Source organism: Echinops telfairi, unplaced genomic scaffold (assembly GCF_000313985.2).
Source record: "Echinops telfairi isolate 266 unplaced genomic scaffold, ASM31398v2 ScPeMD7_655;HRSCAF=1070, whole genome shotgun sequence".
Classification (NCBI taxonomy): domain Eukaryota; kingdom Metazoa; phylum Chordata; class Mammalia; order Afrosoricida; family Tenrecidae; genus Echinops; species Echinops telfairi.
This window is the reverse complement of record NW_022104553.1, coordinates 33,704,440-33,718,094: the sequence shown is the minus strand read 5'-3', so window position 1 is coordinate 33,718,094 and position 13,655 is coordinate 33,704,440. Positions and strand designations below refer to the sequence as shown.

At 48.5% G+C, this 13,655-nt stretch overlaps 1 protein-coding gene across 1 annotated transcript in view; it reads right to left on the bottom strand.

Annotated features, from left to right (window-relative positions):
* Nucleotides 1-11,658: 11,658 nt before the first annotated feature.
* UPK1A (uroplakin 1A) overlaps nucleotides 11,659-13,655 on the bottom strand; it is a 10,941-nt gene continuing 8,944 nt past the window's right edge. The window contains exons 6-7 of the mRNA XM_004715797.3: nucleotides 11,846-11,929; nucleotides 11,659-11,763 (exon numbers count right to left, since the gene is read on the bottom strand). Coding sequence (XP_004715854.1) covers nucleotides 11,719-11,763; nucleotides 11,846-11,929 — 129 coding nt within the window. The 3' untranslated portion in view covers nucleotides 11,659-11,718. The remainder of the gene's footprint in view (nucleotides 11,764-11,845; nucleotides 11,930-13,655) is intronic.

The window sequence follows — 13,655 nt, the reverse complement described above, 5'->3', positions numbered from 1 at the left end:
ATCGGTGACTCAATCAATCATGCCAGTCTAAGGAAGTCTCAATAAAATCTCTGGACACCGAGTCTTGGGCGAGGCTCCTTGGGCTGATGATAGATAGTGCTGTATAAATGGGCAGTGCATCTTTTGGTGCATGGAAGCTCTGGAGTGGGGACCTCCCAAACCTTGCCTTATGCATCTCTTCTGCATACTGGTCCTGATTAATCTTTTTTTATAATAAAACAAAAATTCCAAATCTAATGCTATGCTGAGTTCTCCGCCTTATTCTACTGAATGATCAAACCTGAGGGGCTGTGGGAATCTCTGAATGTGTAGCCGGTAAGTTAGACGCTCTGAGTCCTGGGGACTCTTGAGCTGGGCCTGGAGTCCTGAGGGAGGAGGGGAAATCTTTAGATCGGAAGCCAGCTGGTCACCAGTGCCCGTGTCTTGGGCTCCTGGGAAGTTGTCGCTGGCATCTGAAATCTCGAGCAGACCTAGCGGTCTCAGTAGAAGATCTGGTCTAGCCCAGGATGGTTAAAAGACTTGCATTTGTCAGACAATGTTAGGGACAGGGGGTTGTACCTCTCATGCCTGCAAAGGCCCCAGAGGAGTTTTGAAAGAAACCAGGCAACCATTAGACACCTATGAAGTCGCCAAACTGAGCAGGCTCGCACTCAAGCCCCTGAGCCAGGTGAGGTACACCTGGGCAGCCAAGCTAGGCCCGGGCTCATGACATCACCCAGATGGGTCTAATTCAGCCAATGTGGTCAACCAATATCATCAACCACGCCTGCCCCCAGCCAGGGGGTGGGCTAGAATAAAGGCAAGGCGCATGCTCTGGGACGCTTACTTACCCTGATCCTGGTCAGTGGCTGGGAGAGGGGAAGGGTCTCCTGTGCCCTTTCTGGGCCTACTAGGGGGCCCACAACCTCTTGGCCCAAATGCTCTCAGCCTCTAGGGTTCTTGGACTTCTGGCCTCCCAGGATCCCACCAAGATCCACGCATGGGTGCTTTTTTCCACGTGGTGGTTCGGCCCAGTTGTGAACCCCTTTGAGACTGTAAGACCTGAAACGTGGGATATAAAGACTTTTCCCCAGCTTTGTCTCCCCCAAGGAGATGCCAAACATTAGAGGCTATTTGCCAACACATGGTGGGAGGTCAGATGCATTCAGCCTGCAGACTACTGTCTGGTCCCACCACTGGTGGAGCCCACTCCTGCTGTTAAGGACAATGGATTACTTCTCCCTGGAGGCTTTCAGCCGTCAGCCTGGTCCACTGTAGGTGGGGTTTAAACCCTACTGACAATGGTTTCCATGGAGAGAACAGGTCAAACCTGCTCAGTGACATCTAAAATTAGGCTGCCTCCCTGAATCTAGGATCTGCCCATCTTATCACATGTCTACCTCCAATTCCTCCCCTTCCTATTTTGTGTCTACCCCTAGATCGTCCCCCTCTCATCACTGTATTGCCTATAGCACAACCCCTTCCCGTGATGTATGTCCTTACCTGTAATTAAGGGGCTTGCACAACCCCAAAAGATATATAAGTCTTGGTTAGTAATAAGCCACTCTTGCTCACTCCTGCTCGCACTTCTGCCCTGTACCCCCAAGAGCAGCTGAGGTGAGCATGCTACCATGAAATGTGTCTGACTCCATTATTTCAATCTCTCTTCCATCTCTCTTATTCTCTATGACTTCACTATAATCTTTACTTATTATCACTGGACAATTGTGCCTACCGGATCTGTGCTGATCTTTTAGGGGTGGGCTCCCCTGACACCTGAAGCTTGTCCTGTCCTTTATAAAAACCCACTTGGGTTACGAACGGGCTTTGGCATGAATTCTTTCATCATGCAAAGCCAAGAACCGAGGTATTACTAACTCCAGAAACCTCACAGGAAGACATTTAGACATGATGACAGAAGACTGGTACCTTACCCTTCACCTGGTTTCTTCTAATGTAAACATCTTACATGACCATGGAATGCTTATTGAAACTCAGAAAGTAACACCAGTACAACACTACTACCCAAACCCCAGACTTGATTCAGATTACAGTAATTCTTTCACTTGTCTCTCTCTCTCCCAGGATCTGACCTAGGGTCCCAGTTTGTATTGTTGACCTCTTTAAACTCAGCTGCATGACAGTGTGTGATATGAAAGAAATGAATCATGTAACTGGTGTTTTAGGAGACAAAAGGGACTCCTTTTCTAATATAAGTTTTTTAAAAACATTGTCTTTAAAAATACAAGTACAGCACAGAGACGCAGACACATTATCTGGACGAGGGAGGCCACCAGCACGAGGTTGAAATGGTGTCCAAGGGTTTGGTTCGTGGAGATACCAAAGTTTATAACGACGTGGGTGGGTGTGTTAGGCAGTGTTCTCTAGAGAAACAAAACCAGGACACATGATAATATATTTATTTATATAGGATAGGTTTATTCAGCAAGAAGGATTAGAACGGCTAATTCGTTAATACAGCAGTACAGAGGGCTCAGTTCAACTCACTTTCTTGGAACAGTTAATATACTGAAGGTCCTTCAACTCAAACTGGCTGCCGGTCCAAGGTCAAGGAAACAGAAAGTGGAGTCTGCCCTCAGGCAAGACAGGCAGAGTCCACCACAGGCAGCAGGCAGCAGGGTGGGGCAGCAACAGTCGGTAGCATCAGGAGCTCAGGGAATTAGGCCCCATGGGATCTCAAGTTCAAGCAATGTGCACCCCAGCAGCAAGGCGAAGGAGTCTCAAACTCTGTCGACGAGAGCCACAGATTGGCTTGGCCTACAGGTAGTGCAGCACAAGGTTGAGGCAAAGACTAGCTCAAGCAGCAGCACCCTGGTCCGATCACCAGGAGGAAGAGAGACATGGGATGCAGGCCAGGCAAAGTACTTACCTCAGTCGCCCTCCAATCAACCTGATAAAAGTCCACCCACATGTTCCTGTGGAGGCCCAGTTGGCACAATAAACCTAACTGTGGGCAGAGGAAACTGTCACCAAAGCCTGGTTGGTGGCAGATCAAAACATCACAGTTACAGGTGGGACCACAAAAGCAGGAATGAGACTCATATCTTGTGAGACAGAAGGACTTAAAAGATTGGTCCTGGTGGTGTGAGTGGCAAAACAGGGAGGGTAAAGGGAGAATGGGTAGGAAAGAGGGAACCGATTACATGGAACTGTGTGTGACCTCCTCCCTGGGGGACAAACAACCGAAAAGTGGGTGAAGGGAGACGTCGGACAGGGCAAGATATGACAAAATACCAATTTATAAACTATCAAGGGCTCATGCAGGAGGGGGGAGCGGGGAGGGAGGGGAAAATGAGGACCTAATGTCGGGGGTTTAAATGGAGAGAAAATGTTTTGAGAAACGATGTACAAAAGCAGTTTACACAATTGATGTGTGTATGGATTGGGATAACAGTTGTATGAGCCCCTAATAAAATGTTAAAAAAGAAAAAAAAAAAGATTGGTCCTGGGCTTCTGACCAAGACAGTCAAGGTGAGACTGATAGTCCTAGGCATGTGACTATGTGACTCCTTGCATTGTCCCCAGTATGGGACCTCCATCAAGGACACACCTAGGCAATCCCCTGAGAGAGATTGCTCCTCCCGGGGCTGGCCTGAGAAGGGGTGGGGCTATCCGTTTCCCAAAGCATTCTGCCTGGGGGCAAGATGATCTGTACCCTGGGTTAAAGACCAGAATGCACTCCATGGAGGCTTCATCTATGTGGGCACTCTGCAAATAGATTTTGGCCTGCCACGCCACGCATACCCTTCTGCAAGCCAGGGTGCTCAGAATTTACATTTGAATGCAATCCCCACTCCTAAGCTAGTATCCTTCCTCCCTGCTGACTTAGCAGACACATCCCTAAAGTGGCTGCTTGTTTTCAAGACACGCCTTTATGACCTCAGACTATCCTTTCTGATAAACTGGCCACCATCTGATTTCTTCCCCGCATTTTACTATGCGTCTACAGCTTCAGCGATCTCTTTGTGAGGGTTAGTGTTGAGCAGAGTCACATCACAAGAACACATTGTTCTAAGATTAGGGCTATGATTAAGCAAGGACTCAAAATCCATTCATAGTTAAGATCTATATATCTGAGTGGGTTGGACAGAGGGAACCGATTACAAGGAACTACATGTGACCTCCTCCCTGGGTGATGGACAACAGAAAAGTGGCCGAAGGGAGACATCGGACAGGGCAAGATATGACAAAATAACAATTTATAAATTATCAAGGGCTCATGAGGGAGGGGTGAGCGGGGAGGGAGGGGAAAAATGAGGACCTACCTAATGCCGGGGGCTTAAGTGGAGAGGAAATGTTTTGAGAATGATGAGGGCAATGAATGTACAAATGCGCTTTACACAATTGATGTATGTATGGATTCTGATAAGAGTTGTATGAGCCCCTAATAAAATGATTTTAAAAAAAAAGATCTATATATCTCTATGGTCTACTGTAGAGGCAGCATTATCAGCCTCTGAGAAATAATATAACTAACCTCCATGGGACATTTGATCATTCTAAGATTAATATCATTAATGTAGCCAATGGTATAGAAGTGTAAAACTAGTAAATATATATATATATATATATACATATACATAGATACATACATATATCTAACCTCGTAGACAGAAATACATGGGATATTATGCAGATTAAAACTTAAGTGACAGACCAGTAGGAAAACCACAAGGACCAGACACATGCCAACAGGTTTACAGAACTAAGAGATGTCACACAAAAGACAAACCACGAATGAAGCCAACATCTGACCAATGGCTTCAGAGTCTACACCCTTGGGACAGCAGTCCCCTGCCTCTTCCCTCTGTGGAGTGGGTCAGGTTCAAGTCCAGTGGAGCATTTCAGTTTCTTTGATCTGAAACCGTGTTTTAGGTAGAGCCCAGTACACTTAGTGGTCTTTCGGATGGGATCGATAAAGCATGTCGGACACTTTGAAAAGGCAAATAGACAATTCTGGCTCTCCAAAGATAGAAAAGGAATTTTTGTAAAAAATGCATGATTAGCAGCATACAAGGTGGGTTTTTTTAAATTAGGGCTCTAGACTGGTAATGTTACTACCCCCCTCCCCCAAGGAAAGGTTGTCCTTCCTCAGTTTACCCACGAATGGGAGGGAAATCACCTTCTTAGGGAGAGATGAACCCACCCCACCCGAGTTCTAAGAGACTCCTTTTCCTCTGATTGAGGCTGTTTCTCAGTTGTGGTTTGTGCAATTACTCTTGTACACACGTCTTAGCACATACGTGTGAGTGTGTGTACAGGGCAAATCCTTACGTGGGGTGTGAATTTTACATTTTTGTGGCTAAGCCAACTTGCCTTCCTGGAAATGGTACCAGCAGCAGTGGATGGGAAGTCCCAGAGGTGTGGCCCACTTGATTGCTATATAACCAAACCCAATCCAAACTCCGTGCCATCAGATTCCAAGTCATGGTGATCCTGAAGGACAGAGTAGAACCGCCCCTGGGCGTTTCTGCAAATCCTCATCGGAATCCTGGTGGCCTAGTGGACTGTGCATTGGGCTGCCAACCAGAGGCCAGCAGTTCAAAACCACCGTCAAGATTTAATCTCAGAAACCTATAGAGCAGCGATTCTCAACCTGTGGGTCTCGGACCCCTTTCACAGGGGCCACCCGATTCATAACAGTAGCAAAATGACAGTGATGAAGTAGCAACGAAAATAATTTTATGGGGGGGGGCACCACATGAGGAGCTGTCTGAAAGGGTCGTGGCATCAGAAAGATTGAGAATCACTGCCACAGAGGCAGTTCTGTTCGGTCACTATGAGTAAAAATCAACGTGGTGGCAGTGAGGAATCTTTAGGAAAGCACAAAGCCCCTCCCACCTACTCCCAGCGACCCTGTAGAAGAGGGTAGAACAGCCACTGTGGGTTTCAGACTACACATCTTTTTTTTTTTTGATAATTGTATTGGGGCTTGTACAGCTCTTACAACAATCCATCCATCCGTCCGTCCGTCCGTCCATCCATCCATCCATCCATCCATCCATCCAGTCAAACACGTGTGCATATGTTGCCATCATCATTCTCAAAACCTTTTCTTTCTAGTGGAGCCCTTGGGATCAGCTCTTTCCAACTATCAATCTTTATGGGAATAGAAAACCTCCTTTTCCTCTCAAGGAGCGGCCGGTAGGCTCAGACTGCTGACCTTGCAGTTATCAGCCCGACTTGGAACCTACCACGCCACTCGGGCTCCTGCGCTAGTCAACGTTATTGGGGTTTTTCCTTCCGTGTCAGATGGTGAGGGACAGTTGGCTCAGTGGGGCAGGAGCGGGAGAAGCTGAGGGAGGTGGCAAAGGGCCAGGTTACAGCAGGTTCTCAGGGCCTGGCTGGGGAGCTGGGCTTTGTGCTGAGGTTACTGGGGAACCACAGAGGGTAAGAGGCCGGGGAGGCATGTTGTTGGCTCCCTTCCCCTTAGAGGGTCCCCGTCTTGACCTGGCCCTGCTCTTGGCTGAGGAGCAGGCCTCTGAGTGGAGGGTCAAGGTCTGCCCTGCTGGCTGACGCCTGTCTTGGCCAGGCCTCCCTGTTGCCAAGCAAGTTGAGCTGCATTCTGCAGGTGTGTGGCCAGGTGAGAGCCGGCGAGGCGGAGAGGGGAGGGGAGGGGAGGGGGTGGGACAGAGTGGAGCCCTGTTTGCTTGATGGCCCTGGGGTCACCTTTAACAGCTCAAAGGCTGGTCAGTCTCAAGTACTCAGGTTAAAAAGTCGAAAGTGTTTAGCAGAATCCTTCTTCCTCACAGTGAGTATCTCATGTCCCTGAGCGGCATTTTTAATGACTTCTTGATTTGTCAAAGGCACGAAAGCAATAACCATCACAGAAAAGTGAGATCGTACCAACCCACATACCCAAGACACATGCTTGGTAAAGTAGCAGGTCACCCAAAAAGAGGAAGACCCTGGAGGAGTGGATGGGCGGTGGCTGTGACCCTGGCTGTGACCCTGGGTGACACACAGGACCCGGCTGTGTGTCATTCCTTTCTCCCACAGGCTCTCTGGAGTTGGAACCCGCTGGGCAGCCCAAGAAACTGACCCAGGATCGAAATGAAAATCCCCGTAAGTGCCTCCTCTTCAATAACCAATGGTGACATTTGAGAGAGGTGGTGTGATTTTTTTAAAAAACGGAATCACACACAGATTCGTATTTGTATCTGAAAAGGGATCATACCTGGCCTGCTATGCTGTCATCTGCTGAACAATTTCCTGATCCTTTCCCCCATGCCATGAACTATTCTTTGACGGTGTAATTTTTCAGGGAGAAACCTGATTTGGGTACATGTCAATCTGCAGTCAACCTAGGCTCTAAAGACTTCCAGCCCCCTCGCAAAAAAGCCATATTAACTCTACTTCCCCAAGCCCAGAGCCCTGAGGTTGAGGATCTCTTAGTGAAAGTAGCAAGCATTTTCTTTTTCTTTTATTTTTTAAATCATTTTATTAGGGGCTCATCCAACTCTTATCACAATCCATACATACATCAGTTGTGTAAAGCACATTTGTACATTCATTGCCCTCATCATTCTCAAAACATTTGCCCTCCACCTAAGCCCCTAGCATTAGCTCCTCATTTTTTCCCCTCCCTCATGAGCCCTGGATAATTTATAAATTATTATTTTGTCATATCTTGCCCTGTTCGATGTCTCCCTTCACCCACTTTTCAGTTGTCCGTCCCACAGGGAGGAGGTCACATATAGTTCCTTGTAACTGGTTCCCTCTTTCCTACCCACTCTCCCTCTACTCTTCCTGTTTCGCCACTCACACCACTGGTCCTGTAGGGATCATCCACCCTGGATTCCCTGTATTTCCAGTTTCTATCTGTACCAGTGTACCTCCTCTGGTCCAGCCAGACTTGCAAGGTCGAATTCAAGTCATGGTAGTGGGAGCGGGGAGGAAACATTTAGGGACTAGAGGGAAGTTGTATTTTCACCGTAGTAGCAAGCATTTTCAAGCACCACTTTAATCAGAGCGAATATGGGAGCCGTGGGAGTGAAGTAGCATCTGTGGGTCGGGGAAGACTGCAGCCCCGGACGATTGAAATCAGAGCTTACCAGGGAGACGCGGTCGCAGCCTCAGCAGGCAGTTTATGCTCGTATTTGTGCCGACTGCACGATGTTGGGGGAAATCTTTGATAACAAAATGATCTCCCTCTTGCTTAGCTCTTCTAATGTATACCACGAATGTATATCACCCCTATTTTACAAAGGAGTGCATGCTTTACGGTATAAAAGAGATCCCCATCTCAAATATAGCTCAAGGAGAACGCCCTGGTTGGGCTGCTACTTCCAAGGCCAGTAGTTCGAGACCCAGCTGTTCCAAGAGAAAAAGACGGCCCTGTCACTCCTTTAAAGAGTCAGTCTCAGAAACTCCTACGGACAGTTCTGTCCTGTTGCAGTGAGTCAGAATCAACTCAGTAGCAGTGAAGGTGTGAGTACGTGTGTGTGAATTTGGAAATGGGACAAAGACAGAGACACATCATCTGGACAAGGGAGACCATTCACACGAGGCCAAAATGGAGTCCCAAGACTGATAGTCAGGAAGCTAGTTCAATAAGGCATGGAGCAAAGAAGACTATCACAGATTTATGATTGGTGGCAAATCAGTACATCACGGTTCCAGGTAGGACTACAGAAGTGGGGACTGGACCAGGCCCATGATTGAGGCATGTACGTCATGCTAGATAGAAGGGCTTACAAGATTAGAGCAGGGCCTTCCAACCAGGGCAGTCGGGAACGACTGATAGGGCATGACTCATGACAACGACGTGACTCCAGTCTAGAGAACTGCTCCTCCCTGGGCTGCCTGGGGCGGGGTGGAGGTCACCCACTTTCCAATGTACCCAGCCGGAGGGCAAGAATGTTCCTCTCCTTTCTTAGAAAGATCAGAAGGATTAAGCGGAGCCTTAATCCACAGGGGATCGCTGCAAACGGATTTTGGGTTTTCACTGTATCCACACGGCCTTCTGCAAACAGGGTGCTCAGAATGTAAGCTCTAATACACAAGCTCAGGGTGGGACGGAGCTGGTAAGCACCTAATGCTGGCTCTTGGAGACTCGGAATCACAGATGAAGTTACCACAAACAGGCTCAATAAGGAAGTGCCTGGATTTAAAAGGAAGTCACGGTGGAACTCCACCTTTTCTCGGCCCTTTCCAGCATGTCAGATGTCTGCTGGGGGATGGGCAGAGGTTCCCTCATCAACCGCAGGAGAGCCAGTCCGTCTGGTTCACTGGGAGAAGCACGGTGAGTTTGGACACAGCTGTGCCACGTCCAAGGGACGTGTTTGAACCTTTGGTTTGAAGAGCAATGCCGCCGTCTGTTGTTGACCATTGCAGACTTTTATTATTACAGTGAACACTCGCCACTTTGCGCTTCGACTTCCGCGGCTTCACTCTATCGTGGTTTTTGCGTAACAGCGCATGCTCTGTCATTACTGCCACTGATTGGCTCATACTGTACACGCTTGATGCCATAAATAATATAAAAAATAATAAATGATCATTGTAACGTCCAAAATGTTTTACTGTATTTTCCCTTTTTCGTTTAATAAATTGGGTAATACGAGTGTAATGGTGACTAAAGGGTGTTTTTTCATGTCCTCTATGCTCTAACTACGAAAATATTTGATTTACAAATAAGGAATCCTACTTCGCGGAATTTCATTTATCACGGTAGGGTCTAGAACCGATTAACCGCAATAAACGAGGGTTCACTGCATTACTTTTTAGGTAATATATGATCTTTATAAAATTCACTCTCTTCCTCAGAGGAGTCCTTCATGGGAAATAGCTATCGATGATGTTTATAAAAACAAGGAATTTGTGTATAACATTCTGCTCTTTGTTGTTTTGTTGTTCCCTCTTAACAATGGGTCATGATGGTGTACGATGTATCTATATTCCGGAATATAGCATAACAGTTAAAAATAAAAGGAGATGGATTTAGATATAGTGACGTGAAAAGATGATGGCAATATAACAATTGGTTAGTGAAGAGTGAAAGTTGCTAAGCAGTATCTATTTACTTATTATCATTTTAACTGTGCAGTATTTAAAGCAGGGGCCCATCAAAGGTGTGTGCCTCTATTAAGTATATGTCACTCACTCACTCACTGCTGTGCGCTCAATTTTGGCTCATCGGGACTCTGGCGACAGAGCAGAACTGTCGCTGAGGCTGAAAATCTCTGTGGGACCAGAAAGTCTCGCTTTTTTCTCTTAGGATGGCTGGTGGGTTAACAGCCCAACACATAGCCACTATGTCACCAGGGTTACTTATAAGTATATACAGATGTAGCAATATGACTTTGTAACAAGTCATAAGTAACATTTTTATACTCTTTTAAATGGAAAGATTACAAATGATTTTTGCTTTTTTAAAAACTATTTTTTGGCATTCTCTTAAACATTATTTTAAAACACCTGAGCCCATTGCCGAGAAGCTAAAATTCCTTTGGCCAACTCTGCCTCCCTCAGGTGTCCTCACTAATACGAGTGGGACTTCAAAATATTTGAGGAAGAATTATGTTATTCTTTTACTTCTGCTTTTCCATGAAGTTTTTGAAGCCCCTTTCTTTGTTTGATGGGTATGTTTCTACAGGAATAAAAGTGTTGTTATGTATTTTGAAGTGTTTTCTCTATTGCCTAGAACTCTTTCCATGATAGGGCTCTAGTTCATTGTTATTCTTATTATTTTATTACTGCATGGTATTCTAGGCATGTGAACACAGCATATGCTAATTTAGTAAGTTCCTGACTGATACAGAATCTTACAGAGCTCTCATTACAGGGCAGGGCAGAACTGCTTCTTTGGGTTTTCAAGACAGTAAATCTTTACGGGAGCAGACTGTATCATCTTCCTCCTGTGGAGCAGCTGGTGGTTTCGAACTGCTGACCTTGTGGTTAGCAACCCAGCGCATAACCACTGTACCACCAGGGACCACGCAAGCCGAGACAGTGGAATTCAGTCCCTGGACGCTGGCTACAGCCACTGGGAGAGAGACCCTATCTCACTGCTTAATGACAAAGACGCCAGTCTGATGTTTGGGAAAGAAGCCCTGCTTGGGAATGAACCAGGTTTTCTGGAAACCTAGTCAGAACACCTGGACCCAGCTGTGCCCGAAACCAGCCTTCCTGGATCAGCTTCAACGAGGCAGCGAATTCCACGTCCTGTGTCAGCCAGAGCCAGTTGATGTGCTTTCTGCGTCCCCATGACAAGGGTTCTGGTTCATTCCCCCTCGCACCCCCCCCCCCCCAAAGAAAACAACGTCATTCATGCGACCAGGATTTATTGACTATCTAGTCCATGCCGAGCCCTGCCGGGGCCCATTGCGTGATCATGACGGTCCCAGGCTACTAGAGCTTGGACATCACATGCAAACTCGTCTGTGACAGTGCTGGCAGGGAGACAGGGCGGAGAAGCTCGGAGAGCTACAGGGAGGCATCTTTGAATGGAGTGGTGGGATGGGGGGTGGGTAGGGTTCTCTTCAGGGTGGGACTTGTAAGCTAAAATCTGAAAGATGAGTAGGGGTGGTCATCAGTCAAGAGAAGTGGGGTTAGGGGCAAAGTGTCTATGGAGATGCCCCAGGACTTCAGGGCTCCAAGGGGTCCCTCACTTGGGAGTCGGAGGGAATGCGGAGGGCGGTGGGAAGGGTAGCGGTGAGGTGACTCTCCAGTGCCAGTGGGAGGAAGTAGAAGCAGGAGGAGGAGGACGCTGCTTCCTCAGATCGTGGTGTAGAAGTACATGGCTATCAACATCACAGGGAGCTGGGTGACAGAAGCAGTCAGGTGAGGGACGCACCAGCCTCATGCCACATCCCCCCCAGCCCACAGGCTCCCTGCTTCTCACCGTCCACATCAGGATGGCAAACCCGAACCATGAGATGCCCCACGTGTAGCTGTCGATGGCATGGCCAATGTGCTCGAAGCAGCCCTGGTGGGGGCAAATGAAGGCCTGAGACGGTGCCCCAGGAGGCTGGCAGCTGAGGGCAAGACTCTGAGCTCCTCTTGAGAAAGTGGCTTCCTTCCCCCCTAGCCCTTGTTCCCTCAACTGGGCAAGGGGGATTATGAAAATGTCTACCTCCCGGGGTGGCTTCAGGGGGCCAAGAGGTGACACCAAATTCAGGCCCTGTGGCCCTGCAAGAGTAGGTGCCAGCCTGAGGGTGCCTGTGCCAGTCTGAGGGTGGTCGTTTCCGGACTTGGTTTGCCCCGGAGCCCACCAGTGAGACAGACCTCTCGGAGCAGCGGAGCCCTGCCACCTCTTCCCTGAGACGTGCGCAGGAGAGCGGGTGGTGATGAAGGACAGACAATGCTTTGTAGAAGCGGTCTAACTATGGAAGTGTAGGATACGTGAATATCCTATCAAGAAAACGTTTTTTAAAAAAGAAATCAAACTTGACCAGTGGTTGCCACAGGGGAAGGAGGAAGAGTTTTTGCTTCGGGGGCACCGAGTTCATTTTAATGTCATGGAACCACGTGGAGAGGGAGACCAGTACTGGGTGCACACGCGCAGTCTAATCAACACCGAGTGGCACCCAGAGAAGTGGTGGAAGGGGCCCATGTTTTGTTCTGTATGTTTTTGCCAAAATTGAAAACAAATGACATTGAATAACAATGAGTACTGGAAAAAGAAAATGTTCTAGAATGGATTGAGGGGAAGATTCTTGATAAGGGTGAACCATGGAGTTGTACGATATGTGGACAAAGTGCCAATAACACTGTTTAGAAAGAGAGAGAGAATCAAGTTGGGCGAGGCCAGAGCCACCCACATGCAGACTTCTGTCAGCTCGGAGCAGCCCCGACAGGAGTTCAGAGCGCATGTCCCAGGGTCTATCTCTGCCTAGGTACGTCTCTGAGCCTCAGCACCCCTTCATAGCATTGCTCAGAAGACCAGACACGGGGACGTCATGGGACGATGGGGTAGGGGTAGGGGTGGGGGTGGGGTGGGGGTCAGGGATGGAGAACCAGGCCGATGGCCCTGGCTATGGTGAGTCCCTGACCTCCCCTAGAGGCAGTGGTGCTCCCAGGACCAGCAGCAGGGCTGGCACCACCTGGGACTAGAAATGCATGGCCTTGGCCCCACCTCAAACATTCTGACTCAGAAACTGGAGGAGCGGTCGTTCCCCAGGTGACTGCGATGCGCAGGAGAGCCCGAAGACCTTCTGTTGACTGGCGACAGTCACCCTACTGTGGGCTGGGTAGCACAGGGCTTCTGACTGGGACTTGTGGGAAGAATCGGGGAGAGCAGCGCCCCAGAGGGTCTGGGCACCTGAGCAGACTTGGAGAAGTAAGGGGAGAGACTGTATCACTCAGGAGAGAGGGACGGGCAGGGACCGGGGACAGAGGGATGCTTATGAGAGAGAGGGGCACAGAGGAGGTAGAGACAGAGATAGGCAGGGGAGGGAGAGCAGATGGGAGGGGGAACCGAGAGGCAGGAGGGAAAGAAGATAGGACCAGGTGGAGGAAGGAAGGGCAGTGGAGGAAAGAGAAAGGTCAAGTAAGAGGAACTCCGAGCTACCAAAGATGGGCCCAGACCAGACAGAGACAGGGGGCCCGTCTGAAGCAGGGCGGGCCAGGTGGAGAGAGGGCTGGGAGAGTCTGGAGTCAAGCTGGGGGAAGAGAAAGCCAGAGAGGAGAGAAGAGAGGAGGGGAGAGGAGAG